The sequence below is a fragment of the Platalea leucorodia genome (genome assembly GCF_965183815.1).
Source record: "Platalea leucorodia genome assembly, chromosome: 19".
In the NCBI taxonomy this organism is placed as follows: Eukaryota; Metazoa; Chordata; class Aves; order Pelecaniformes; family Threskiornithidae; genus Platalea; species Platalea leucorodia.
The window spans coordinates 6,878,465-6,904,872 of record NC_138841.1 but is presented as its reverse complement, the minus strand read 5'-3'; the positions used below and the strand labels follow the sequence as shown (position 1 = coordinate 6,904,872).

General features: G+C 63.2%; 1 protein-coding gene across 3 annotated transcripts in view; it reads left to right on the top strand.

Moving 5' to 3' along the window:
- NAV1 (neuron navigator 1) overlaps positions 1–7,226 on the top strand; it is a 78,174-nt gene extending 70,948 nt beyond the window's left edge. For all 3 annotated transcript variants that reach the window (XM_082330339.1, XM_082330338.1, XM_082330337.1), the window contains exons 24-31: positions 134–293; positions 411–646; positions 746–900; positions 1,105–1,176; positions 1,448–1,644; positions 2,165–2,283; positions 2,519–2,716; positions 3,314–7,226. In XM_082330339.1, the coding sequence (XP_082186465.1) occupies positions 134–293; positions 411–646; positions 746–900; positions 1,105–1,176; positions 1,448–1,644; positions 2,165–2,283; positions 2,519–2,716; positions 3,314–3,409 (1,233 nt within the window). In that variant the 3' untranslated portion in view covers positions 3,410–7,226. The remainder of the gene's footprint in view (positions 1–133; positions 294–410; positions 647–745; positions 901–1,104; positions 1,177–1,447; positions 1,645–2,164; positions 2,284–2,518; positions 2,717–3,313) is intronic.
- The last annotated feature ends 19,182 nt before the right edge of the window (positions 7,227–26,408 follow it).

The following is a 26,408-nucleotide window of genomic DNA, read 5'->3' as shown; positions in this document are numbered from 1 at the left end:
TCCTTTTACACTGCTCCACCATGCCTGACGCTCCCTGGCCCAGGTCCTTACCGGGGTCTCCTGGAGCTGTTGAACACCGCTTGCTCCCTGCCAGCCCTCAGGAGCACTGACAGCCCTGTCCTTGTCCACGTAGGATTACATCACCAAGATGGATCCTGCTTCCACGCTGGGGCTCAGCACCGAGTCTGTGTATGGCTACAGCATCAGCCACATCAAGCGGGTCCTAGACACAGAGCCACCAGAGCTGCCGCTGTGCCGCCGGGGCCTGACCAGCATCGTTGTGACACTCAAAGGTCAGTGTGGCGGAGAGGCTCCATCACTGTCCCATCTTCCCTCTGTTTCACGGTGTTGTGGGGCATGAGTGGGACTGTGGGGCATGAGTGGGACCCTCGGTCTTCCCCTGCCTGCAGGCTTGAAGGAGAAGTGTGTGGACAGCCTAGTGTTCGAGACGCTCATCCCCAAGCCCATGATGCAGCATTACATCAGCCTCCTGCTGAAGCACCGGCGGCTCATCCTCTCGGGACCCAGCGGCACCGGCAAGACCTACTTGACCAACCGCCTGGCTGAGTACCTGGTGGAGCGCTCAGGTCGGGACGTTACTGAGGGCATCGTCAGCACCTTCAACATGCACCAGCAGTCCTGCAAGGTGAGGGCACGCAGCAGCCAGAAGCATCCCTGTTGGCACTGGTCCCCGTTGGCAGCTATGCCACAGCCCCACGTGTGATGCCCGGCCCATTCGTTGCAGGACCTGCAGCTGTACCTCTCCAACCTGGCCAACCAGATTGACCGGGAGACGGGCACGGCGGACGTGCCGCTGGTGATCCTCCTAGATGACCTCAGCGAGGCGGGCTCCATCAGTGAGCTCGTCAACGGCGCGCTCACCTGCAAGTACCACAAATGGTGAGAGCCCCGCTGCACCCTCCTCCGGCGCAGTCTCCCAGGCACACGCACGCTCCCCACTGCTCTCGGCAAGATCCCTGGGCTCATGGAGATGAGGCTGCATGGCCACGCGTGTCTGCTACGCTCCAATCAGCTCTGCCATGGGCAGGGGTGATGCAGGGTGCTGTTTCTCATGGATCCTGTCTCTCTCTCTCACTCACTCAGCCCCTACATCATTGGGACCACCAACCAGCCTGTGAAGATGACCCCAAACCATGGCCTCCATCTCAGCTTCAGGTGGGAATCATACATCCCTGGGGACCATCCCCATGGGGTTGGGGGGCAGAGGCCATCACTCCTGCCCCTGGGCAGTCCTGGGGACACATCCTGGGATTGGGGACCCTGATGAGGACTGAGCCCCAGGCCTGTCCCTGCCATCCCAGAGGGACCTGATGCCCTACCCTTGGGCACGTGCAGTGTGGGGGTGCTAGGAGGTCCCCCGAGGGTGCTGGGGAGCAGGGCAGCTTGTGTGGAGCCCCAGCCCTGAACGCCTGAGTCTTTCCCCCAGGATGCTGACCTTCTCAAACAACGTGGAGCCAGCTAACGGCTTCCTGGTGCGCTACCTGCGGCGGAAGCTGCTGGAGTCAGACACAGACGTCAACGCCAACAAGGAGGAGCTGCTGCGTGTGCTGGACTGGGTGCCCAAGCTCTGGTACCACTTACACACCTTCCTGGAGAAACACAGCACCTCTGACTTCCTCATCGGTACGGCCTTGCCACACACCTCCCTCCTCTACCTCGCACTGATGGGAGCCCCCAGGGACTGGGGCAAAAGGCTCCCGAAGGAGCTTGGGGAGCTGACGTGCTGCCCCGTGTCCCCCAGTCCCACACAACCAAAAGCCCGTGGGCGGTGCACGCAAGTGTTGCTCTTCCCTGGGTGGCATTTGTTCCTGTGCCCCTTTGGGAGCTGTCACCGTGGTGTCAGCCAAGGCCACCTGTCTGACTGGCACCCTTCCTTGGGCATGGAGGAGCCATGTTTTCCCAGGCAGGTCTCCCTTTGCTTCACCATGCTTTTGGGGCGTAGAGCCCCATTACTTGCCTGGGAGCTTGCGTTCTCTGCATGTGCGTCAGGCAGATGCTGCCTGGACGCTGCTCCCAGGAGGTGGTGGAGCCCAGGGCACCCTGTGCTGCCAGGCTTGCCTGCCTTGGTGCTGTGCTGCCATGGGGCCAGTGACCGGAGCAGGGAGACCCAGCTCCCATTTTCACTCTCTGCCTTCCCCCGCAGGTCCCTGCTTCTTCCTGTCCTGCCCCGTTGGAATTGAGGATTTCCGCACCTGGTTCATCGACCTGTGGAACAACTCCATCATCCCTTACCTGCAGGAGGGGGCAAAAGATGGGCTCAAGGTACTCGGAGCTGCCTGGCATGAGGGAACACAAACCAGCGGTGCTTGGGGACATGATGCAGCAATCTAATGGGGCAGGGAGACGGGAGGCGCTGGGATTTTGGGCACGGGTGGCACCTCTGTCAGTCCCTGTGGCTGTAGCGGGACATAGCACTGTCCTGGGAGGGCGCAGGGTGCCACGTCGCCAGCTCTGGCTTGTGCTGAAGAGGCGGCTGCCGCTTGCTCCCTGCCTGCAGGTCCACGGGCAGAAGGCAGCCTGGGAGGACCCTGTGGAGTGGGTGCGGGACACCCTGCCCTGGCCGTCAGCGCAGCAGGACCAGTCCAAGCTGTACCACCTGCCCCCACCCACCATCGGACCCCACAGCACCGTTTCCCCTCCTGAGGAGCGCACCGTCAAAGACACAACGCCCAGCTCCCTGGACTCAGACCCTCTGGTACGGCCGTGCTGCGCCGGGCACCGGGAGGTGGGCTGGGTGGTGCTGGTGGAGAGGGGAGAGCAAGGTGGAGCTTCGCTTTCCCAGTTATTTTTCAGTGTAAAAAGCCTGATTTGGGGATGCAGAAACATTTTGCGCTCCTGGGAGGAGCGGTGGGTGCGGGATGGTCGCACCGGCAGGGACGCTGCACACCGAGGCACATTGTGATGTGCCAGCATGGCGCTCTGCGAGGCATCATGTCCACGTGCAGAGCCACACGCCGACTGGGGCTTGCACCTACGTGTCCTGGTGTGTCACCCTGAGAGGCTCCTAGAGACAGGAGGCTGCCACAGCTGATGCCAGCTGATGCACCGGGGCCTGGCCCCCCACGCTGCTTTGCCATGCTCAGCCTTGAGCATCCCAGCTGTGCCCAAGGCCAGATCACAGTGACAGGGAGGGATTTTGCAGCATCTCAGCTTTGCTTTGCTCTCTAAGGAGCTTCTTGGGGTGGCTGGTTTGTATGGGAGGGCAAGGAGGGCCTGGTGGCCTTGGCTTCCGCAGGCCATCCACAGACCTCTCGTCCCCCTCGGGCTTGGTGCCACGCTCCTCTCCCCGCAGATGGCCATGCTGCTGAAGCTCCAGGAAGCCGCCAACTACATCGAGTCTCCGGACCGCGAGACCATGGTGGATCCTGACCTGCAGTCGACTCTGTGAGGCCTGGACATGCCGGCCCAGGCAGAGGGGAGCTGCCGCCAGCCACTGCTCCCACCGGGCTGCTCTCCTTTTCCTTTGGTATCCCGGAGCGCGGGGCTGGCGAGCAAGTGGAGAGGACTGGGGCTCCGGCACGGAGCGTGGGGAAGCTCGGCTCATCCATGGGAGAGTGCGAGGTGCCGTCTCCCCTCCCGACCCTGGGGGTAGGAGAATCCTGGTTTCTCTTCTTGTTTTTTTTTTTTCTGTCTCTATTGCAAACTCTCGGGCTTTGGGGCCAGGGCGACCGATGTGGCTGAGCCCCTGCTCCCGGGAGCCGCAGGAAGGCCCCTGCGTGGGGCAGGGACCCCGCGGGAGCCGCTGGGCCAAAGCTGGGGGACGCAGGAGGAGCGTGTGGCCGCAGGACGAGAGCGTGGGCGCAAGGGTCTCCAGCTCCCTCTCCACCCAGCCAGGCGTAGCTGAGGGCAGGCGACGAGGGAGCTGCTGCTGTGGGAAGCGCTCGCCTCGCGCTGGCTGAGGAGGAGCGCAGCTCTCCTGGCTGTCTGTGTACGTTCCCTGTTTCACCTGCATGGCAGCCGCTGCGACCAGGACAGCCCAATAAACCCTGCGTTGGTTATTTTATTTTGTTACCCCCTCCCATTTTCCTTTGGCCGAGTCCAGACTTTGCATTGGTCCCTTTTTTGTTCTGGTTCTTTGCTCTCCTGGCCTGGAGCCCGTGGCCCGGTGCCCATCGCTTCCCTGTAAGCAGCTCCCTTTCCCTTTGGTTTCTTTTGCAGCTGTTGGTTCCACCACTCAAACCACCTCTGTCACGAAACTGGTGCTCACTGGACGATCTCCAGTCCCTGAACCCACCTCCCGGGGCCTCACAGCTTGGCTGAGATGGGACTTGGCAGCCGATGGTAGCGGGATGCTCCCAGAGCAGCCCCTTGCCTGGCAGCTCCCCCCTCCCCAAAAGCACAAGGCAGAGTCTGGCCCTGGGGACGGGGTCTGCCAGCAGGCCAGGATGCCATGGGGCATCCCCTCCCCAGGGTACCCGGCACTGCCTGAGGCCCGGGCAGGGGGAGGGTGCCGCTGCCCCATCCCTGGGCAGCCGGACGCCTGCCCTGTCCCCTCTGTGCTGGGGGGCACAACCTGCCCCACATCCCCTCTGTGCTGCCAGGCCGGGGGGTGTGGGTTAGTGAGCTGTGCCTGGGGGTGGTCCCCATGCCCCTGGCTCCCCGAGGCCCTGTGCCTTCCTGTGGCCTGGCACGGTCTCGCTGTGTCCCATGTTGACACTCTAGGACCCCCTAGGGCTGCCGCGTGTCCTGGCCCGACTGTGCAATGTCACAGGTGAGGCTCCTGGCATGGAGGGGATCAGCCCTGGTGCTGCCGCGGTGCCTTAGTCCCCGGCCGTGCAGGAAGGGGGCACAGGGGGCTTGGGCTGGCGCTGTCACAGCCTGCTCCGGCTGCAGTGGCCTATGACTGTCCCCAAAGCCAGCTTGGCTGGGATGGGATGGGGGTGCTGCCATTGGCCTGAGCATGGCCAAGATGGAGCTGCTGCCTTCAGCAGCCTCGCTTGCCTGTCCCCAAGCTTGGCTGCAGGGTGCTCTGCTGGCCAGCACCTCCCTCCCTGAGCCCCGCTGGGCTCTGGGCCCCCCTGCTCCCCTCCACTGCCATCCAGCTCAGCTCCCGCACTCCGCGGGGGCCCTGGAGAGCCTTTTGGGGAGAGGTGACCCTAGGGCCAGGTCTGCCAAGCCCATCCTGTCCCTGAGCCTCACCAGGCTGGGGTCCCGGGCAGCCTCAGCCCCTCTGTGCTGCGGCTGCTGCAGCCTTCAGGGACACCTCGCAACCCTCCAAAGCGCATCTCCTCCAAGGCCTGGCCTTGCCGCAGGTGCCGCTCGGAGGCAGCCGCCACCTCTGCCCTTGGTGCTCTCTCGGCCGGTGCGTCTTGCCTTGCCGCCCGGGGCCAGCTGGCGCATCCCGGCCGCGGCGCGTGCGACCCATGGTGCTCACTTCTCCGTCTGTCCGACAGCCTCCCCGCCGTCTCCCCGCTGCCCCCCGGGGCCGGCCAGCCCAGCCCCTTTGCACAGGGATGTGCCTCCCCACGCTGGCTTGGACGCTAGGGCTTTCCGTTTGCCTTCTCTTGTGTTGCCGCCGTCGGCTAAGGCCTCGCTGTAAATAGATCTCTAGTGGAACGCCCTGCGTGAGTTGGTGGGGCCCGGCCCTGCCCCTCTTTCCTTTTTTTTTTTTTTTTTTTTTTTTTTGGTACTCTGTGATGACTGTGCTGTGATGACTTCTTTTCTGATTGTACAAGACGCCGGCTCAGCAGCCGCTCGAGGCCGGCGGTGGGGACCCGGCTCTCCCCTCCAGCTCCTCTCGCCCTCCTCAGGGCTCCGGTGCCCAGGGCAGGAAAGGGCACGATGCACCCTTGGGGGCTGCCCTGCGCCCGGGTGCCCTGAGGAGCCCCTCTCGCTTTGCACGGCCTGCAGGCAGCCTTGGCTGGGCCTGACTTTCTTTTCGGACACCCCCACAGAGCCACCAAAATGTTGACCAAACTGTCCCCAGCACCGGCTCACCCGGGGCTGTGCTGCTGGGTGTCCCCAAACCTGTTTCCCGGGGGTTTGCCCCATCCTTTCCCAGTGCGGGGCTGCCTGTTTCCAGCCGGGTGTGCTGGAGGCGAGTGGCCCGCTGTGGTGTAAATCAGGAGGAATCCCCGAGGGGGGTGGGAAGAGCGCCCGTGCCAGCCGGCATGCTCCGGGACGGTGCATGGGGGGGCCTTTCGCTGGGCTCACCTGGCTGGAGGGGATGGGCCCTGAGGGGTTCCTCCTGGCTTACACCAAGCACCCCGTGTCCCCTGGCGTGGCAGCTGCCTGGGGGGCCTGGGGACCGAGCGTCCCCCAGGGCTGCCAGTGCCTGTGGGCTGAGCCCCTCTGTCCCCCAGGGCACGGATCCAAGGATTGCACTAACTCATCCCCCTGTCACCCCCGAAGGTGCCTGCTGCCCCTGAGGGTACCCATCACCCCCGAGGGTGCCGGTCACCGGTCACCCCCAAAGGTGCCTACCATCCCCAAGGGTACCCGACACCCCCAAAGGTGCCTGTGACCCCCCCAAAGGAGCCCGTCGCCTCCCAAGGGTGCCCGTCACCTCCAAAGGTGCCTGCCGCCCCCAAGGGTGCCCGTCACCCCCCAGGGGTGACCGCCACCTCCAAAGGTGCCCGTGGCCCCTGGGAGCGTCAGGAGCCCATCGGAGGGGCCGGAGCTGGGAGACGCCAGCGCCTCACCCTCCTGCCCCCTCGAGCTGCTGCCGCCCGGTAGCCTGAACCTTACAATTTTAGCTTTTTTCTATTAAAAACAAACAACCTTTTTTTAATTAAATAAAAGACAAAATGGACAAATTCCTGTTTTAGATGATCTGTGTAACTGACTGGGTTTTGTGTTTCTTAACTGCATGGTATTCCTGCCCAGGGGTTTTATAGCACTTTTTAAATTTCTCTTTAAGATTTTGGTCCAGATTTCTACTGCTCTCGCCTGTCTGTCTTTGCTTTTTCCTTGCCTCCTCCAAGTTTGTAAACTCGCTCCATTTTATACCTGATGTCGAGACCCAACCCCACGTTGTACATAGCTGCGGGAACAATCATAGGGAACAAACACCATCTGGACTCTTTCCACGATTAGTTGTTTTTACTTAAAAGAAATTTTAAAAGAAGTATAAAAGGAAGCCAGGAAAAGGCTTGAGGATATTATGAAAGACAGAAACAAATCCAGCCCTGCACCAAGTCAGCTCCTGCTGCCCACGCTGCCTGCACCAACCGGCATGTCTCTTCTCGGTCGTCTGTCTAACACCATTGGATTCAATAAAGTTATCTCCTGTACCACCTGGCTGCTGGTCCTGTGTCCGGGAGACCGCGGGCCTGGCCCTGCGCGGGAGCAGGGTAGGACAGTCCTGCTTGTGCCGCTGCATCTCTATCCCTGTCCTTGGTGGTCGGACTCCTGCAAAATCCGGGGGGGGGGCTTTGTAGAAACACTCCTGGTTTGAAATCGTGGCTGTTTGCAAGATGCTGGGAGCGGTTTTATCGGTCGGGGACGCCCCCCCTTCTACAATTGGGCTCCTGTTAAGTCTGGGGTGTGCAGAAATGCTCCTGGGTTGAAATCCTGGCAGGTCTGCGAGGTGCTGAAGGCGGGGGATCCCGCTCCTGGGGCAGGAGGGGCAGATCCTACCTGGAGCGTGCAGGGAGGAGTGGGGGGCTCGGGGCGGGTGGGCATCCCCGCTGGGCCCCGTTCGCCTCACCAGGGCGGGTCCCCATCGCCCCTTTGAAAGGGACGCGGTGGTGACGGGTGCCACCCCGCATCTCCAGCACAGGGGGACAGTCGGGGGACAGTGTCCCTTGAGCAGCGACGGGGTGCTCTGCCTTGCGGCAGGGCGTGGGGGTGAGGATGACGCTGCAGATGGCAGCTGAGGGGAAGGGAGATCCCGGTCCTCCAGGGGTGGCTCGAAAGCTGCGTTGCGCTGCACGGAGAGCGATGCCGGAGCAGGCACAGATGCTCCAGGAGCCGTGGATTAATCCCAGGGGGGTGGTGGGTTGTAGCGGGCTGCAGTGGCCAAGGCAAGGCCAGGAGAGGGCACATCCCATCGGCTCCGCGCCCCTGTCCGGCGGGTGGCTTCAAATAAGTTCGTTACCAGCGGGCGCAATCCTGAACCTGGAGAGCGGGACTGGTTTTGGGGGGCCACAGCCCCTCATCCGCAGAGATGTGTCATGTGCACGCTCTCCTGCCTGTGCTCGCTCTGCGGCCCTGTGCAGGCAGGATGAGCAGGCAGCAGCAGTGCAGCAGAAGGGTGCTGTGCTGGGCGCTGGGCCCTACGCGTGGTGGCCCCGTGGGGATTTCCAGCCTGACAGCCACAGCGCAGAGCCAGCGAGCCAGAGGCATCGGTCCCCAGGCACGGGGGGATGCAGAAGGACCACGCGGGGACGGCGCTGACACTTCGATTTCAGCCGGACACCTGCGTTTGGGAAAACTTGGCTGCAGGTTTCAAGGGTGACAGGCAGGGGAGGGTCCCGTCGGTTCGGGAAACAGCACCCATGGGCTGGGCGCTGTAGCAGGGATGTGGCCCCCATGCAGAGTCCCTTCAGCAGCTGGTGGGAGCTCGTGGGTGTCTCCGTGGTGCGGGGTGGCTGGTGCGGGGCTGGGAGGGCTGAGATGGGGAGCTGCAGGGCACCCGCCCTCGTGCAGGACACAGGGACCCCAGTGGGACCCGAACATAGAATCACAGAATCACAGAATCATTAAGGTAGGAAAGGACCTCTGAGATCATCGAGTCCAACCGTTCCCCTAACTGCCTGGCCCACCTCTGAACCCTGTCCCTGAGCACCACATCCACACGTTTTTTGAACACTTCCAGGGACTGTGATTGCACCACTTCCCTGGGCAGCCGGTTCCAATGCCAAACCACTCTCTCAATGAAGAAATTTTTTCCCAATACCCAACCCAACCCTGCCCTGGCGCAGCTTGAGGCCGTTCCCTCTCGTCCCATCGCTTGTTCCTGGGGAGCAGAGACCGACCCCCCCGGCTCCAGCCTCCTTTCAGGCCGTTGCAGAGAGCGATGAGGGCTCCCCTCAGCCTCCTCTTCTCCAGGCTGAGCCCCCCCAGCTCCCCCAGCCGCTCCTCCCCAGCCTTGTGCTCCAGCCCCTGCCCCAGCCTCGCTGCCCTGCTCTGGCCACGCTCCAGCCCCTCCATGGCCGCCTTGGGGTGCGGGGCCCAGCGCTGAGCACAGCACTCGAGGGGCGGCCTCCCCAGTGCCCAGCACAGGGGGACCATCCCTGCCCTGCTCCTGCTGGCCACACCGTTCCTGATCCAAAACGAAAAAATACAACATACATGTTGGGTACAGCCACTGTGTATGTACAGCACCCAGGATGCACAGCAGCACCTGCCGGGTACCACACCGTGTGTGTGACAGCACCGGGTGTGCAACCGCAGCCGTCAGGCACAGCATCCCTCGGGCACCGCACCTGGCATCTGCAGCAGCACCCCTGGGCTGCAGCACCCACTCTAGGTAGAGCAGCACCCAGTGTAGATAGAGCAGCACCCAGCAGCTCCTCCCAGGGTGACCCACAGCCTCGGTGCCAGCAGCATCTCCCTTCCCAGGGAAATGCAGCCCTTTTTCACAGCACCACAGAACGGTTTGGGTGGGTCCAGTTCCACCCCCCTGCAACGAGCAGGGACAGCTCTCACCAGACCAGGCTGCGCAAAGCCCCGTCCAACCTGACCCTGAACACTTCCAGGGATGGGGCATCCACAGCTTCCCTGGGCAACCTGCTCCAGTGTCCCACCACCACCATTATAAAACGTCTCTTCCATATGTCTTAGAAGCCCCCTCTATGTATGGAAAGGCTGCAGTAAGGTCTCCCTGGAGTCTTCTCTTCTCCAGGCTGACCAACCCCAGCTGTCCCAGCCTTTCCTCACAGCAGAGGTGTTCCAGCCCTCGGATCATTTCCATGGCCTCCTCTGCATCCACTCGAGCAGGCCCAGGTCTTTCTTGCACTGGGGACCCCAGAGCTGGAAGCGGTGCTCCAGGTGGAGCATCCATCCCCCAGTCTGTACTGATAACGGGGGTCCCCCGATCTGGTGCAGGACCTTGCTCTTGGCCTTGTTGAACTTGATGAGCTTCACGTGGGCCCACTCCTCCAGCCTGTCCAGGCCCCCCTGGATGGCATCCCATCCCTCACGCCTATCAACTGCACCACTCAGTGCGGTGTCATCTGCAAACTTGCTGAGGGTGCACTCGATCCCACTGTCTATGTTGTTGATGGAGGTATTAAATTGTATTGGTCCCAGTACAATCCTTGAGGGACACCACTCGTTACTGGTTTCCATTTGGACACTGAGATGTTGACTGTAACTCTTTGGACGTGGCCATCCAGCCAGTCCCTTATCCATTGAACTGCCCATCCATCAAACCCTCATCCCCAAGTCAGAGGCAATCCCGTTTCTGGGGGTGCGGGGTGAGCTGCCGCAGCCACATCGCACCCAGGGTGCACCAGTGCCCAGAGGGCGCACGGGGACCTGGGGCGTGCAGTGGCTTCAGGTGATGCAGCCTCAGCTGGGCTGGGACCCCAGGGTCCCCCTCCCCGCTCCAGGCACCATCTCTCCTGGCAGCGGCACGCGTGGATGCCCTGGCCTAACCTTCCCTTCCCCCCGGTGCGACGGGGCTGGCCCGCGTCGACCACCACCGTGAGCTGGAACAGCCTCTGCTTGTGTTAAGCACGACTACTGACGAACCTCCGGTTGAATTTGAGTGATGGGCAGCGCCTGCTCACTGAAGCCAGTCTGCTGTGGCTCTGGGCCACTGCGGGGCACGGGGACATCAGTCCCGCTGCGAGCGGCTCTGGCTGGAGCAGCCTGTCGTGTCCTGGAGTGGCTCGAGTGTCCCAGCTGCGGCGCCAGGGGCTGGGCGCCACAGGGGTGGAGATGGGGGACCCCCGGCTGGGGTGGGTTTGGGGTGATCCCACAGGGTCGCTGTCGCCGGCTCAGCTGCAGGGAGCAAGGGGTGCCCCAGGGTCCCCTTCCCCGCTCAGGGCCCAGCTGATGGGGACGGGGAGCCCACAGCGAGGGCAAACCGGCCGCCACCGGCCGCCTCTGCGCCCCGCCTGGGCACCGCACTTGACTCCCCTCAGCTTTTTCTTGCTGTTCTGCGCCCAAATTCAAAGCTGGGTTCCCAGGGCCCCTCTGGATCTGGGGGTGGCGTGGTGGGGGTGGCACAGTGGGGGTGCCACCGCTTACCCACTACCACCCCGCTCTCCTGTGGCCGTGGTGGGGACCCGGTCATGGCTCTGGGTCTCCATGGTGGGTGCGGTTATGATGGGTGTGGGGTGACCGGTGTGACGTCACTCGTGAGAGGTGACTGGTGTGGGGTGACTGGTGTGAACAGACCAGCAAGGGTGAGGTGACTGATGAGAGGTGATGGGTGTGTGAGGTGACAAGTGTGACATTACCGATGGTGGGTGACCAGTGTTGAGGTGACTGGTGCAAGGTGACAGGTGTGAGGTGACCAATGAGGGGTAACCAGTGCAAGGTGATGGGTGTGAGGTGACCGATGGGAGGTGACCGGTTCAAGGTGACTGATGAGGGGTGACCAGCATGAGGTGACTGGTGTGAGGTGACCACTGGGAGCTGACGGATGTGAGATGATCGATGAGGGGTGACCAGTGTGACATGACGAGTGTGAGGTTACTGATGGGGGGTGACAGGTGTGAGGTGACTGGTGTGAGTCACCCTGGTGAGGGATGACCAGTGTGAAGTGACTGGTGCGAGGTGACCGACAAGGAGTGACCAGCGTGAGGTGACCGGTGTGAGGTAACCCTGATGAGGGGTGAGCGGTGTGAGGTGACTGATAAGGGGTGACCACTGTGAGGTAACCAATGGGGGTGACTGGTGTGAGATGACAGGTGTGAGGCGACTAATGGAAGGTGACCAGTTTGAGGTGACAAGTGAGGGGTGACCAGGGCAAGGTGATGGGTTGCGGGGTGACTGGTGGGAGGTGACCGATAAGTGGTGACCAGTGTGAGGACACCCCGATGAGGGGTGACAGGTGTGAGGTGACCAGTGTGAAGTGACCATTGTGAGGCGACCGGTGTGAGGAGACTGGTGTAAGGATACCCTCATGAGGGGTGACAGGTGCGAGGTGACCCCGATGGGGGGTGACAGGTGTGAGGTGATGGTTGTGAGGTGACCATTGTGAGGTGACTGGTGTGAGGACAACCCATGAGGGGTGACAGGTGTGAGGTGATGGCTGTGAGGTGTAGTTGTGACCATTGTGAGGTGACTGGTGTGAGGTGACTGGTGTGAGGTGACTGGTGTGAGAACACTCCAGTGAGGGATGACAGGTGTGAGGTGACAGTTGTGAGGTGACCATTGTGAGGTGACCAGTGTGAGGTGACCCTGATGAGGGGTGACCGGTGTGAGGTGACGGTTGTGAGGTGGTGGTTGTGAGGTGATAGTTGCGAGGTGACCATTGTGAGGTGACTGGTGTGAGGACAACCCATGAGGGGTGACAGGTGTGAGGTGATGGCTGTGAGGTGTAGTTGTGACCATTGTGAGGTGACTGGTGTGAGGTGACTGGTGTGAGGTGACTGGTGTGAGAACACTCCAGTGAGGGATGACAGGTGTGAGGTGACAGTTGTGAGGTGACCATTGTGAGGTGACCAGTGTGAGGTGACCCTGATGAGGGGTGACCGGTGTGAGGTGACGGTTGTGAGGTGGTGGTTGTGAGGTGATAGTTGCGAGGTGACCATTGTGAGGTGACTGGTGTGAGAACCTCCCAATGAGGGATGACAGGTGTGAGGTGACGGTTGTGAGGTGACGGTTGTGAGGTGACAAGTGTGACGTGACGGTTGTGAGGTGATGGTTGTGAGGTGACCATTGTGAAGTGACTGGTGTGAGGTGACCTGTATGAGGTGACCGGTATGAGGTCACCGCGACGAGGCTGCCCGGTGTGAGGTCAGGGCGTGAGGAGACCCCTGTGGGTGTGGCCGCGCCCGCACGAGCCGCGGGCAGCCCCGCCCCCGCCGGCGGAGGGCGGGGCGGGGCCCAGGTCTGTGGGCGGGGCCTCCCGGCGGTGGGCGGAGCCACGCGGAGCCGCCGCACGCGAGCCCGGAGGGGCCGGGGCTGCCGCAGCGATCGCGCCGGTCCCGCCGCCCGCGCCGCCCGCGCCGCCGCCGCCGCTCCGGCCGGTAAGTGCCCGCCCGCACTCCCGCCGAAGTTTCTCCCCGCTGCCGCAGCGGTGCGGGCTCTGCGGGACGGGGCCGCCCGCGCTGCCGCCGAGCCCGTCCCGGGGCCGCTGCCCGAGGTGCCGCCGTCCCCGGCTGGGGTGGGCGCGGCGGTGCCCGGGCTGGTCCCGCCGCTGGCCGTCCCCGCGCTGCGCCCCGGTGCCGGAGCGGGGCGGGGGCCGGCGCTGTCCCCGCGGTCCCCTCCCGGGGCACGGTGCCCAGCTCCCCGCCGTGCCCGGCGCCCCGGGGCTGCCCGGTGCTGCCCCGGCGCTGCGCCCCGAAGGCAGCTGGGGGCAGAGCCTGGTGGGATGGAGGTGGGGGCAGCCGCTGGTGCGGGGGGCTGCGGAGCTGGCGGGAGGCACCCGGGGGTGCGGGACCCCCCCCGAGGGCGTAGGGCCCCCGCGGGGATGCAGGGCCCCCCCGGGGACGCGGGGCCACCCCCGGGGTGCAGAGCCGAGCCGCGGGTCAAAGGTGCCCTCTGGGCGCCGAGGGATGCTCCAGCTCCGCATCCGTGCGTGCGCCCGACCGCGGGTGCCCTTGGGGTTCTGGCCCTGGGGGTGGCCGGGGGCGCAGGGCTGGCCCCGGTGCAGTGCGGGGAACGCGTCCCGGTGCTGGAAACCAGTGGAAGCGGCGTGGCTGTGGCTGTGGGCGGCCGCAGGCCCCGCTGCACCGGTGGCTTCTCCGTAGCGGCCTGGCTGGGAGCCAGCTCCAGCCAGTCCCTTCTCTGGACTGAATTTCCCCGCCGCCGTTGCAGCAAGCTCCGGGATCCTCCTTCACTTCTCGCGCTCGCTGCATGCCGTCGGGGTGCAGCGGCGAGGAGGGGCTCACCCCAGAGCCGGGGGCGACAGCATCAGGGTGCTGCAGCCTTTGCACCCACAGCTGCGTCGGAGCTGTGCCCAGCACCTCGCTGCTCCCTGCAGCCTACTTTCACAGAGGGGCGGGAGTGATCCCGAAAGAGCTCTGCAAATTGCGCAGGGGACAGGCAATGTTGCAAGGTGACTGTGGCATGGGGAGGGGGACACACACGCCTGTGTCACACATCACTTCGTGGTCCCCAACCGTGCCGGTGCCTCTGTGTGTCCCTCTGCACCGGGTACTCCTCGACGCAGCGCGCCCCTGTCCTCCAGGTGAGAGTAGCCGGGGCAGCGGGTGCTGTGGGATGTCACCCGCTGCAGGGTGTCTGTCAGCAAAGTCCCCCTGCGCCGTGGCAGCCGCAGGGCGCTGAAGGACTCCCTGCCTGCTCCTCTGCAGCAGTGAAAACTTCAGTCCTGGAGCGAAGGCTCTCATTTATTGTGCGCCGAGGTGCTGCTGCAGCTATGTCACTCCTGTGCACGCTGTACGGAAGCGCAGCCACCGGCAGGAGTCGTCTCCTGCCTGCTGCATTATTCCTCGCTAGCGCAGCGCCTTGGCCGCACGCTGCCGGGGGCTGCCGGAGCCCCGGGGCACCCTCGGGGTGGCCGGTGCTCTGCACCTTTGCTGCGCTTGGGTGCTTTTGGCTGGAGGGGCTTGATGGGAAGAAGCATGGCTTGTGGTGGTCTGCGTGCCGGGGGAGCGTGGGGCACCAGAGAGGTGATGCACCCAAGGTCATTGAGGCCAGCAGTGACAGTGGGACATCACCTGTGCTGCTCGGGAAAAGCACCACCCAGTAAAACACCCCCCAAACCCCTCTCAGAGCAATGCCCTGTCCCCTTCTTGCATCTGGGTGAAGTGCAGAAATGGGTCTGACCTTGCCCGATCACCCAGCACCGAGCCCGGCTCTCCCAGCCCCCCGTGGCGAGCGCTAGTGCCCCGTTTGCTGGGAGCCAGCCCGAAGCCCCAGTGCCCCCGATTCGGCAGGGCAAGGACACGTCTGTCACCACCCGTTAGCCCGGCGGTAGCAGCAGCAGTGAGCCAGCATCGGCTGCACTGCATCGCCGCCGGCAGCCCTTGCTCTGCACCCCTCTGCTGCGCAGCGCCCAGAGTCACAGGAGGAGGGAGGACGTATGAATATATACATATATATCCTTATATATATGTATATATCCTTATATATATATGTATATATCCCTATATAGATGGTTGGGGAGGGGGGTTGCAAATCAGCTGCCTTTCTGCCGGCGAGTTGCCCGCGCCAAGCCGTGCCCGCCGGGCGCAGCGGGATGGTGCAGCGGTAGCATTTGCTGCTGGCCTCTCCCGGGGGAGCTGCCGCCTGTTCCGCGACCCCGGGGACGGTCACTGGGCTTGAGCTAAAGGCCACCGAAGCGAGCCGGGACTCCTGCTCACCCCCCGCGGGGTGGGAGCAGTCCCTTCTCAGCTTGCGGTGGTTTTGGCAAAGCCCCAGCTCCAGGAGCCGGATGACTGCAGCTCCTAATTATGACTGGAGTTTCTCCTTCTCGGGGCTGCGCAGGAGAGCTGTGAGCCGGCAGCCGTGATGTCCTCCAGCAGGATCGATGCCTGAAGCAAATAGATGGGACCCAGTGCCCGCTGGTTTTCAAATCTTCTCTTTTTTTCTTCCCTACCCCCTGGCAGAGGAGCTCGGCACTGTGCCCGGCCGTGCTCCTCCTCAGCCCGGCGGCTGCTGGTGCTTTGCCTGTGCCAATATCCAGAGCCGCCGGTAAGTGCAGTCTGGCAAAATGCTTTTGCCCTTGGCTGTGGTCGGCCTTTCCCTCCTGGGTGAAAACCTGGCTGTTCCCCGGCTCGTCCCCATGCCGGGCTGCGGCTGCCCTCGGCTCGGCTCCTGCTGGAGCCTGCATTCCCCAAAGTGCTCTTTGATTATTAGCCCTAATAATTGTGTTATCACATCGGCTGAAGTGTTTCAGATGCCAAAGCTAATTTTGCTCTTCATGCCTTCCTTCATCAGTAATGGGATTTTGATAACATCACACGTCCAAAAGTATTGGATAAACTCGGCATAATTCCCCATTTATTAATTAAACCGTAAATTAGGCAGTGTGCGGCTGGAATCCAAGATGCCCCGTACCGGTGTAATCCTACAGCCGGGGATGGGGCTGCCGCCCTGCCCGCGCTGGCCAGTCCCTGCCGGCCCTGGGGTGCGGGATCCCAGCCCCCCAAGCTTGGGGGCTGCCGTGTCCCGGTCCCAGGTGCTGGAAGTCGAGTGATGTTTAATCTGCTTCAGTGCCTGGAGGAGGAATTGTGGTGCCCCTGGATACCGATGCCGGTCTGACAGCGGGGTCGGAGGCTGGCAGAGCTCCCTGACACCCCGGGGTGGCTCTGCCGGTGCTGCAGGCTCTGTGCCGGGGCTTTGGGCAGCCGCAGCTGGCTCCGGGGGGAGCAGAGCGGTGCTGAGGGGTGAGCGCGGCCGCGCAGGGCTACGCTGAATTGCTGCCGTCTGGCCCCACACCCTGCTCTCCGGGCGCGGGCAGTTGTCCGACTGCACCAGATCCATCACCGCTGACTGCCGGCAGTTGGGCATCTGCAGCCCCACCTGCCTGGAAGGGGCTCCTGGCGCCATTGGGGCATCCTTCACGTCGTGCATCTTAAGGCGAGCTGGTGTGTTTTAATTAATCATCTGGGGTGTTTCTTGCTCCCTGGTTCTTCCCAACCCTGCAAGGGCGCAGCAGATGTGGGCTCTGGGCTGGTGCATCCCCAGGGGATACGGGGAAGCTGGGAGCAAAGCGGGTGCTTGCGGCACGAGGTGCAGGCGGGTGCTGGGGGCAGACGTGGTGCTGCACTTGGGCACGTCCAACCCCTGAGCCCGTCTGAGCCTGCGCTGAGCCGGAGGTGGCCTGGGGGATCGTCCCGCTGCTGGGGGGCCTGGGAAGCTGCTCCAGGGCCGGGCTGAAGCCACGGGGATGAGTGAGTGTCTACAGGCAGGGGGGATGCCCGAGATACCCTGGGCTGGTTTGGGGTCGGCAGAGCTGATCCGGCAGCCGATGCTACAGCAGCGCTGGTGTGGGTCGAGGCATCCCTCACCGCCTGTGAACCCGCTGCAGTGCCTCACACCAAAATGATTCTGCCAAAACCCCCCGGAGCTGAGACCAGCCTCCGAACTGCTCGGCAACGTCGCAGCGTGCCGTGGGAGATGCCTCCCATCTTCTCCTGCAGGCCAGGGGATGTCCCTGGGACAGGCTGTGACCGAGGGCTACCGGGACCGGGGATCCCTGAGGTGGCACTGCTGCTCCCATCGGCCTTCAGTGGGGAATTCAAGGGGGAAAACAACCCCAAATTTCAGTGCTGTGCGTGGATTTACAAGCACATGGACGCCCTGCGGGGCTCTGACACTGTCTCGCTCTGCTCCCAGGGGCGTTACGGGGTTTTCTCCTGGGACCGAAGCCTGGGGAGAGCCGGGTTAGTGCCCAGGGCAAAGGCACCGGCATGTGCCCACCGCTGCCCACGCACCAGCCTTGCATCACTGCCAGCAGTCTGGCGCAGCCGCTGCCTTGTGCCGCAATGAGCTGCGGTGTGGCCGTGCCAGGCTCAGCCGCTGGTTTGTGCTGCGTGGGAGTCTGATGGAGACCCTCCCGTCTGGTGGCTCTGCCCATGGGGTCCCTCGGAAGGGACGGTGGCTGCCAGCGCCGGACACCGGGAGCGGGGGTGCTTTGCAGCTCCCCAGGCAGCTGGGCTCTCTGGGTTATCCCGGTGGGGGAAATAACCTTCCCCGGGATGCACTGGCAGAGCGGCTCCTCTGTGCGGCCCCGAAAGCATGTGCCATTGTGCTTGTGCCCCCAAAATACCTGGAGCAATATAGGGACACAGCTTGGAGGGGCCAGGGAGGAGCAGAGGACCCCGCCGCGGTGTACAGGGGACCGTGCCCAGCACCAGGGCTGGGCTCCCGGCTCTCACGGTGGCTTTTCTCCATCTGCACAAGGTTTCTCTGTGGGAGTCAGTTCCCGGTGTCCTGGCCTTGGCAGTGCTTCATGTCACGATTAAATCCGCCCGGGCTGATGTGGTGCTGCATCCCCACTGATACTGTCATTGTTGTGCATCCGCCATCCCCTTTCTCACCCCAAATGCCACCAGGGTGGGTGGCCCCGGGGACACAGGGCTGTCCTCTGCCTCCGGGGCTATCTGTGCCTTGGAGCTGGGCAAGGAGCCACCAGCATCGCTCCTGAAGGCAGCCGGTCCCTGGGGACTGAGCCCCGGCTGGCAGGGAGGAGGGAGATGCTGAAGGTTGAGCATCACTGGGGGCTCCCCCGAGCCAGGAGCTGGTTTTCTGGATTTCTAACACCAACCCATCACCACCTCATGCTTGGCTGGGTGCTTTGGAGATCTCACTGGAGGCTGCAGCCTGATGGGCACGTGGAGCCTCACCCCTGGAAAAGGCACCTCGTGCTCGCGTCTGCTCATTTAGCCCTCATTCCCCTGCCTCCCATCTCAAATTGATCCACCTCGTCTCAGCTCTCTCCTGGAGCAGCTTCTGGCTCTTCCCCAGGAGCTTGTCTGGCTTCTTTTTTCTCCCCCCGTATTGATCAGGAGCCATCGCTGATGCACGGGGCCATCGCCAGGGAGTGCCGGCAGCAGGGCAGCGTTGCAGGCAGAGCAGTGCCGACCTGGGTGGGCAGGATTTGGGCGCTCTCGGCTGTGTGGTGCCTTCAAAGTGCCAGAATAACTCAGCCCATTGCCTTCTGTTGCCCTATTTAGCTGCGTTGGTCTCACCGGCAGACCAAGGCATGGCCGCCACAGCATCACTGGCACCGGGGAGCAGGCTGGGCGCCAGCAGCGCCCAGTCTCTTTTTGGGAGGCTTTTTTGGCCATTCGCAGCTCTGCGTGCCAAGGGCAGGCTGCCTGTGCTGGCTGTGGTTGGGGTGAGCCCGGCTGTTCGTCGGGGCTTGGCTGCAGCGGCCGGTGCCATATGGGATGCTCTGGTGTCCTCGAGGACGGCTGTGTCCCCACAGCTCAGGGGACCGTGCTCTCTGGCATCTCCAGGTGCCTTTTCCATGGGTGCCGTGGCGGCACGTGGCACGTGCCAAAACCCTCTGGATGAAGTGCTGATGGCGAGCGGTGCCTGCAGCCCCTGCAGCCTCCCCATGGGTAGGAAGGACGTGGGCGGCCTGTCCCCTCCTTGGCACGGGACCGCATTTGTGCCACCACACTGAGGGCTGGAGAGGCCGCAGGCTGCTCCCAGTGTGCCCAGGGCGAGGGGGACCTTGACCTCTGCTGGTGCCAAGCTCTGTAGCTGTATAAGCAGGTACCTCGGCACGATCTCTTGCTCGGTTCCCAGCTTAATTAGCGAGGCGGCTGCCTTAGTGGGGTCTCTGAAGCATTGCAGCAACACCGGATGGAAGTGGAAAGCTGAGAGCCATGGCGGGGAGGGGGGAGAAGGTGCTTGCCGGCCCCTTTGCTGCTGGCACCGAAACGCCGGTTGGCTCAACGGGGAGCGGCTGCCGCAGCGCCTGCCCCGGCTCCCGTGGGAGCCCTGGCACCAGCCCCAGTTTCAGCTTCCTCATGTCCTTCCCTTGCTGCTGGGGCAGCAGCGACGCCGGCGGTGAGGGATAGTCAGGGCCTGACCCCCCGGGAAAGGTGGGCTTGGGGAGCAGCACCCATGGGTGCCAGGCAAGGCTCTGAGCACCCGGCCGCGGGCCCCCTCTCCCCGCTGAAGCAGGCGCAGGCACCGCGTGCTGTCACTCGCCTCTTCCCCTGTTTCACCTCGGTGCTGTCCTGATTTTAGAGGCGAAGGCACAGAAAACCCCTGAGCTGTCTGGCCCGGCACCCTGGTGCCGGCGGGTGCCAGTGGCGGTCCCCGTGCAGGGAGGTGTCCCCGGGTAGGGACAAACCCGGTGGCTGCATGGTGGCCCAGGTGGGCGCAGTGCTTTGGGGGGGACCCCATACCTGGCAGGGTGCCTGGCTGCCAGGCAGGTGCCGGGCTGGGGCGATGCTGCTGCAGGGGGAGATGCTTGGTAGCCGGGGGGGGGCAGGATAGGATCCCCCCCCCCCAGCTCGTAGCATGCCCAGCCCTGCAGGTGCGTGGACCTTTAGCTGTCCGGCCGGTGCAGCCGGGACGGTGGGAGCCGCGGCAGCGCTCAGCAGAGCCTTCCGGCAGCGGGAGCCGGTGCTTTTGACTTGTGAGCATCAGAAGCCATTAATCTGGTACCCGAATGATGGATGAAGGCTACCTTTAAGACTGCATTTAACTGTTAGACGTCTCTTGGTTTTGCTGTAAATAACGCAGCTGCTGTGACACGAGAGCAGCTCCTCTATCAAAGGCAGGTGCCAGCCTCTAAAAGCACCAGTCCTTGCATTTATTTTTTATTTTACAAGATCTCCGCCAGGAGCCCGTGTCTGGGTCCCCTTCCTCAAGGCCGGGGGCTCTGCGGCGAGGAGCCTGGATCCCGGCACGTGGGGCAGCGAGGCAGGAGCTCGCCATGGGGTCCCTGGCCCTGCCCATAGCTGCGGGGTCCGTCCCCGGTGCCTCCAGCTCGGGGTGAGGGTGGGGACCCTGGATGTGACCCTGCGGCAGAGTGGGGCTGCGGGGACGTGCAGGAGATGTGCTCGCCGCCAGCCAGGCAGCTCATCAAATTTTGACAGGAATCATGTAATTCTCCGGCATGGTGACCCCCCCTCCCGAATTACTCATCTCCCGGGGAAGGGCCCGCGGTCAGGGCTGCTGAGCCCCAGCACATCATTATTTTTAATTAGACGAGCTGGGTGCCGGCTGGTGATGAGAGGCAGCGAGCGGAGCGTGCCTCAGCGGGGAGGGGGGGTGCAAGCCAGCTCCGGTTCCCATCCGGAGATGCCATCGGAGCCTGGCCGGCAGGATGGTGAGCAGCACCACGGGTCCCGGCAGGCGCTGGTGGCTGTGTCAGTAGCCCAGGCACCGGCTGGGATGGCTCAGCCCCACTCGTGGGGTTTCTCTTTGAAGGTGTTGCTGCTCTGTGCCGTGCCTCAGTTTCCCTTGGCAGGCGGGCAGCCTTGTGCTGTTCGGGGTTGCGAGGGCCGGAGAGCTCGGGGGGACCGGCCAACGGCGCCTGCTTGTGCTCAGGTGGGGGGACGGGGGAACGTGTCTCTCCGTGGGTGATGTCTCAGCAGCTCACGTCCCGTGGTGCCACTTCCCGCTACCAGAGCATCCTCACTCCATCACACCCCCTCGCCTGTGCTGCTGCCGGCTCCCATTTCCCAGCCTGGCATAAATATCCTTCTGTGAAAAGCATGGGGCTGGAGGAGCGGAAACTCCCCTCGCCCTTAGCAGCGTAAATCAGGAGGGAGGTGTGGGTGGCAGGGGGGTCCCAGCGGGAAAGCACTCCCCGAGCCCCAGGAGCTGCCGTGCCAGCCCGAGGTGCTGCTGACGGAGGGTCTGATCCGGCGCCGCTAATTCAGCTCTTGCAGGGTTTGTGCTGGGGCTGGGGAAGGGCCACGGGGCCGTGGTTTGCTGGGCTGGGTCCCTGCAGAGCCCCTTCATGCTGGGGTCCTGCAGCATCCCCGTCCCCAGCTCCCCCTCCTCCCTGATCCCTCGGTCTCCCCGTGCCTCCGCACATCCCTTGCCGGAAATTCTCTGTTAATTAAATGACCATTAGAAGCCAAGTCATGTTTTTGCCTTAATTAGACTCTCCTATATCTCACTGTTGCAAGCTGAAACTCTGGCCTGGCATGTCCCCTCTGTGTCTGACGCCAGACGCGCTGGTCCCAAATCCATGGGAGCGTTGAGGGTCTTCACTGGTGCGAGAGGCCGGAGGGACACGCAGGTATTGCATCTGCGGGTCTGGCAGAGATGGGATCTCCCCTTCAGCCCCTTGAGCTGCTGGCATCAAGATCTGGCTGGGGCATGGCCAAATATCTCAGCTCTACCCTGAAGGCCTGGCTTGCCCTGAGGATGCATCGGAGGAACGTGCCGGCTCAGGCGTCCTGCCGACGTTGGGGTGGGAAGGGGCTCCCCTTTGGGACTAGTTTGGGAGTTTCATTACTGGTCATCCAAGCCCAAGCACCGGCACGGGATGGTGCAGGTTTTGGGGTCCCAAAGCTGATGTTCATGGAGGGCTGGGGGGTCCCCACGTCTCCATCGCAGCAGGGCAACTTACAGCCCATGGGCTTAATGGGTGCCGCAGCCCCAGCTTTGCCATCCCGTAAAGGAGCAATAACTCATTGCTCTGGGCCCACGATGGCAGCAGCCCTTCGTTAGCTAACGAGCTACCCCCTAGATTGGGGTCGCCCCGGGACAAGCCAGCACCCAGCACCCTGGGCTGGGAGAGCCGGGGGTCGGGGTCCCCCTTACCCGCCTGCCCACGGCCCAGCCTGGCGCTCCGCCAGCGGCTGCTGCTGCTAATTGCTGCCTCAGCCTCATTAATCTTGATTTGTTGCTGCTTTCTGCTCTCCGTCGTCGCAGCAGCCTTCGCCTCCCCGGAGGGGAGAGGTTTCGGCTGCCAAAGCCGCCCCTGCGGAGGAGCGGGGGGGGTTTCCAGCAGCTGAATCCCCCAAATCCCTCACCCCGCTGGGGAGCGCTGAGCTTGCCCGGGTGCTGCTGTGACCTGGGACACCCCGGTCCTTCCAGACGTCCCCGAATTCCCTTCCTGGGTCTGATCCTTCGTGCAACATCCCGGCCGATGAGGGCAGAGGCGCAGCGGGGGGCTGGAGGAGAGGGGTCCCCAGGGCCCCGGGTGGGCAGTCATGGTGGTCAAATGCTTTTTTCTTTTTTAAATAGTGCAAACCTTGCTGTTTTCCCCATTTTAACCAGCCTGTTCGCATAACCCAGCAGGGGTGATTTTGCCGGTGGGCAAAGACGCCCCATCACTCATCCGCACACCCTGCTTCTCCCTGCGTGGTCCCCAAAAACTCCCACCCAACCGAGGAATTCTTGCCTATAAACGCCCCTCCCCATCCATCTCCTGCCCTGTCCTGGCGCTGGGCGCGGAGGCGGAGGAGCCTCTGCCCGGGGCAGCGGGTGCCCGCGATGCTCTGCCGAAGGGACCATCGTTGGGAAACCCCAAATCCCCCTTTTTTTTGGCTCGCAGCAGCCTGGGGGCTCTCTGGGATGAAGCCTTTTGCAGGAGGAGGAGGGATGAATGGCTCCTGAAAGGGATTTTCCAGGGTCAAAACTGCTTTTCCCAGTACAGGAAAGGCCCCGGGGATGGATGGAGATGGGATGGCGGGCTCCAGCCTGGGATTGCCATCCCGCCAGACCGAGGGGCGCCGCCAGCAAATGAAACCCAGCCCGGTTTTTAATTACACTGGCTCCGTGTAAATGCGGAGTGGGGCTCGTCCCTCTGGAGCACGGTTGAGCCGGAGCCAGCTCCCCCCGGTGTAAATCAGCAGAGCCCCTGCGAGGGCAATGGAGCCGGAGGGGTTTACACCAGCAAGGGGCCAACGCCCCGACGGGGCTCCTTTGGGGCTCAGTGCAGCTTTATAAGGGCTTTAATGGGGGGGGGTCAGGGTAGGATTTTGGGGTGATGGGGGATGAGCCGGGAGGGGGCTTTGCTGGATACGGCCCCTGGGGGGCTGTGCTGGAGATGGGACCCAGCGGCTCCTTCTAGGCCAGATGTTTGCAGCTGGGGGGCCATGCATCGGGGGATGCAGGGTAGTGCACCACGGGGGGGGTGGGGGGTGTATGGGGGGTCCGGAGGGGATGCATCGTGCAGGGTTATGCACTGGGGGGGTCTGGGGTGCTGTGTTAGGGGGTCTGGGAAGCTGCGGGATAACGTCCTGTGGGATGTGGAGGTGCTGCAGCGGTGGATTTGGGGTGCTGTGCTGCAGGGTGCGGGACAGGGCAGTGGGCGGTGCAGGGGGCTGCATTAGGGGCTCCGGGGGGAGATGCACTGTGGGGTGCAGGGGTCACGCGTTGGGGGTCCGGAGCAAGGTGGTGCAGGATAACGCACAGGGGGGCTGGGGGCAGCACCCAGGGGCTGTGGGGACAATGCGCCGCAGGGGCAGCGTGATTTGGGTGGGTGGGTGATGCACGGCGGGGGGTCCCCCCCGCCAGCCACACGTGGGGTCTCCACAGCAGCCGCCTGGGCGAAGCTCACCCTGTCCTGCTCCGTGGGGAGCTCCCGGCTGTTTCGGAGGGTGCAGGGTGGGTCCCACCATCCCCATCAGCATCCACTGTGGGTGCTGCCCCCGGGGAGGAGCTGGGGGGTCCCCAGGGGTTAGCACGGCGGGGGGGTGGCGAGAGCCCCTTCCCAGCCAGCACACTCCCCTTCCCAGCCAGCATTTATTAATGATGCCTTAACCCACACTTGTTCTTGGGCCAAGGACCGATAGAAGTGGTTATTTATAACCATCTTTATTTATTTATGTCCTTAAGACACTGTGGTCTTGGTGGAGGGATGGCGGGGGGCGGCGGGGGCAGCTCCAACCCAGTGCAGTTTTGCAGGAGGAATAAAGAGAAAACTTCAAGCGCTGGCGGAATCGCAGCGCCTGTCCTCGGCGGGGGTGGCTGAGCCCTGTTTTGGGGGACAGCAGTGATAGCGGGGGGGCTGAGCTCCCTTCCCACCTCCAGCCGGGACAGCTCCGACAGCCGCCCCAGCCCCGCCGGTGGCTGCCGCAGCTTGCAAAAAGGAGGAAAAAAAAAAAAGAAAAATTGCAAAAGAGAAAAAAAAAAAAAAAAAGGCGAGCGGAGCCCGAGCAGGACTGCATTGCAGTGCTGCCGGACGAGGCCCCCACGCTGCTCGGCCGCCCCAGCACCCTCCCGGGAGCACTGGGGTGGCCTGGCCGGGCGTCGGGCAGGGTCAGGGTGCTGGGACAGGGTCAGGGTGCTGGGATGGGCCCTCCTGCCCGGGCATCTGCTCCGTGGGGCTGGGAGCGGCTTTGCACACGCAGCCGAGGGGTTGTGCTGCCCTGGTTGTATCTGCAGCGTGTGTGGTGGGGACGGGGGTGTGACCAAGAACACCCGGAGAGGTGGTGGCAGAGAGGGGAGATGCCCAGGGACACGCTGCCCCACTGCCTGCCCTCCTGCCCCACACGCTGCCCCACAGCCTGCCCTCCTGCCCCTCACGCTGCACCCTGGCTGCCCCCCGCCTGCCCAGGCTGCCCCCCATGGCCCTGCCCCATGGCACCCCGCACCCTGCCCCACACTGCTCAGCCCTGGCCCCTCCTGTGGGGGCAGGATCAGCTCCCATCCCCGTGGCAGGGGCTGTGGGGTCCTGTGGGGCTCCAGGGAACCCAGGCTGGGGGAGCCACAGGGTCCCCATGAGCCTGTGCACCCCCCAGCCCCTCCTGTGCCTCAGTTTCCCCCAATCCTCAGCTCCGCCAGCACCCAGTGAGCAGGCGGGCTGCTGGGGCAGGTGACAGAGCAATTAATGATGCTAATTAGCTTGCCCTGTTCAAAAATAGCCACCACAGCAAGGCCTGATGCTGCCTGAAACCCCTGCCCCGCCCTGGGCAGTGCCCCAAAACCCCCCAAATAACCCCCAAAGCAGCATTTCCTCTGGCCAAGCGCCTGTGCCACAGCGTGGCCCCTCTGCAGCTCGTTCCCCCGTGGTCCCCCCTGTCGCCCAGGGCTCCTGCACCTGCTGGGAGGGTTTCTCCTTATTGCATTATAAATTATTTCCAGAAATCAATCAGCAGCTGCTTGCGGTGGCACTGAGAGGGGGGACACGCTGTCTCAGTGCTCCCCCAGCATGCAGGGGTTTGCATGGTAAATGTGCACATGCAGGCACACAAATGCTCCATGCGTTGTGCACCGTTCCAGCACATGCTCATGCACTCCAGGAGCGTGCACACACGTGCAAACATGACCCACAAGCAGCTCTGCACACACATGCACGCTGGCATGCAGAGGATGTGTGTGCCAAACATATCTGTGTGCAAGCTCTTACACAGACTGCAGGCACTGGCATGCACACACTCACGTGGGTACCTGCACACCCATGTGCACGTGTGCTTGCAAAGCCACACGAGTGCTCCACACATGCGCAGGCACTTGCACCCCAACAGATCCATGAGCAGATGTGCTCATACACATGTATGGCCATGTGCACACACATGCATGCACTGCCTGTGCACAAGGACTCCCACGCACACCCGTATGCATGCATACGCTGTGCACAAGCACTCACACACACATGCTTGCCAATTGCACAAGCACTTGCATAAGTGTGCATACCCTCATACATGCTGGCATATCCCATGCACAAGCACTTGCATGGGTGCACAGACATGCTTGCCCATGCCTTTGCATGCATACACAGACATGCATGCACATTCCATGCACAAGCATTTGCACACATGCACACCCCATACCTACACACGTGCACACGTGCACAGATGCACGCACACTGCCCAAGCATTTGCATCCCTCCTCATGCAGAAGCACTTGCGCACGCGTGTGCACACACACAAGCCGAAGCACACGCCATGCTGCAGGTGCTCAGCACCCTGCGCCCCTCGACGTGCCCCTGC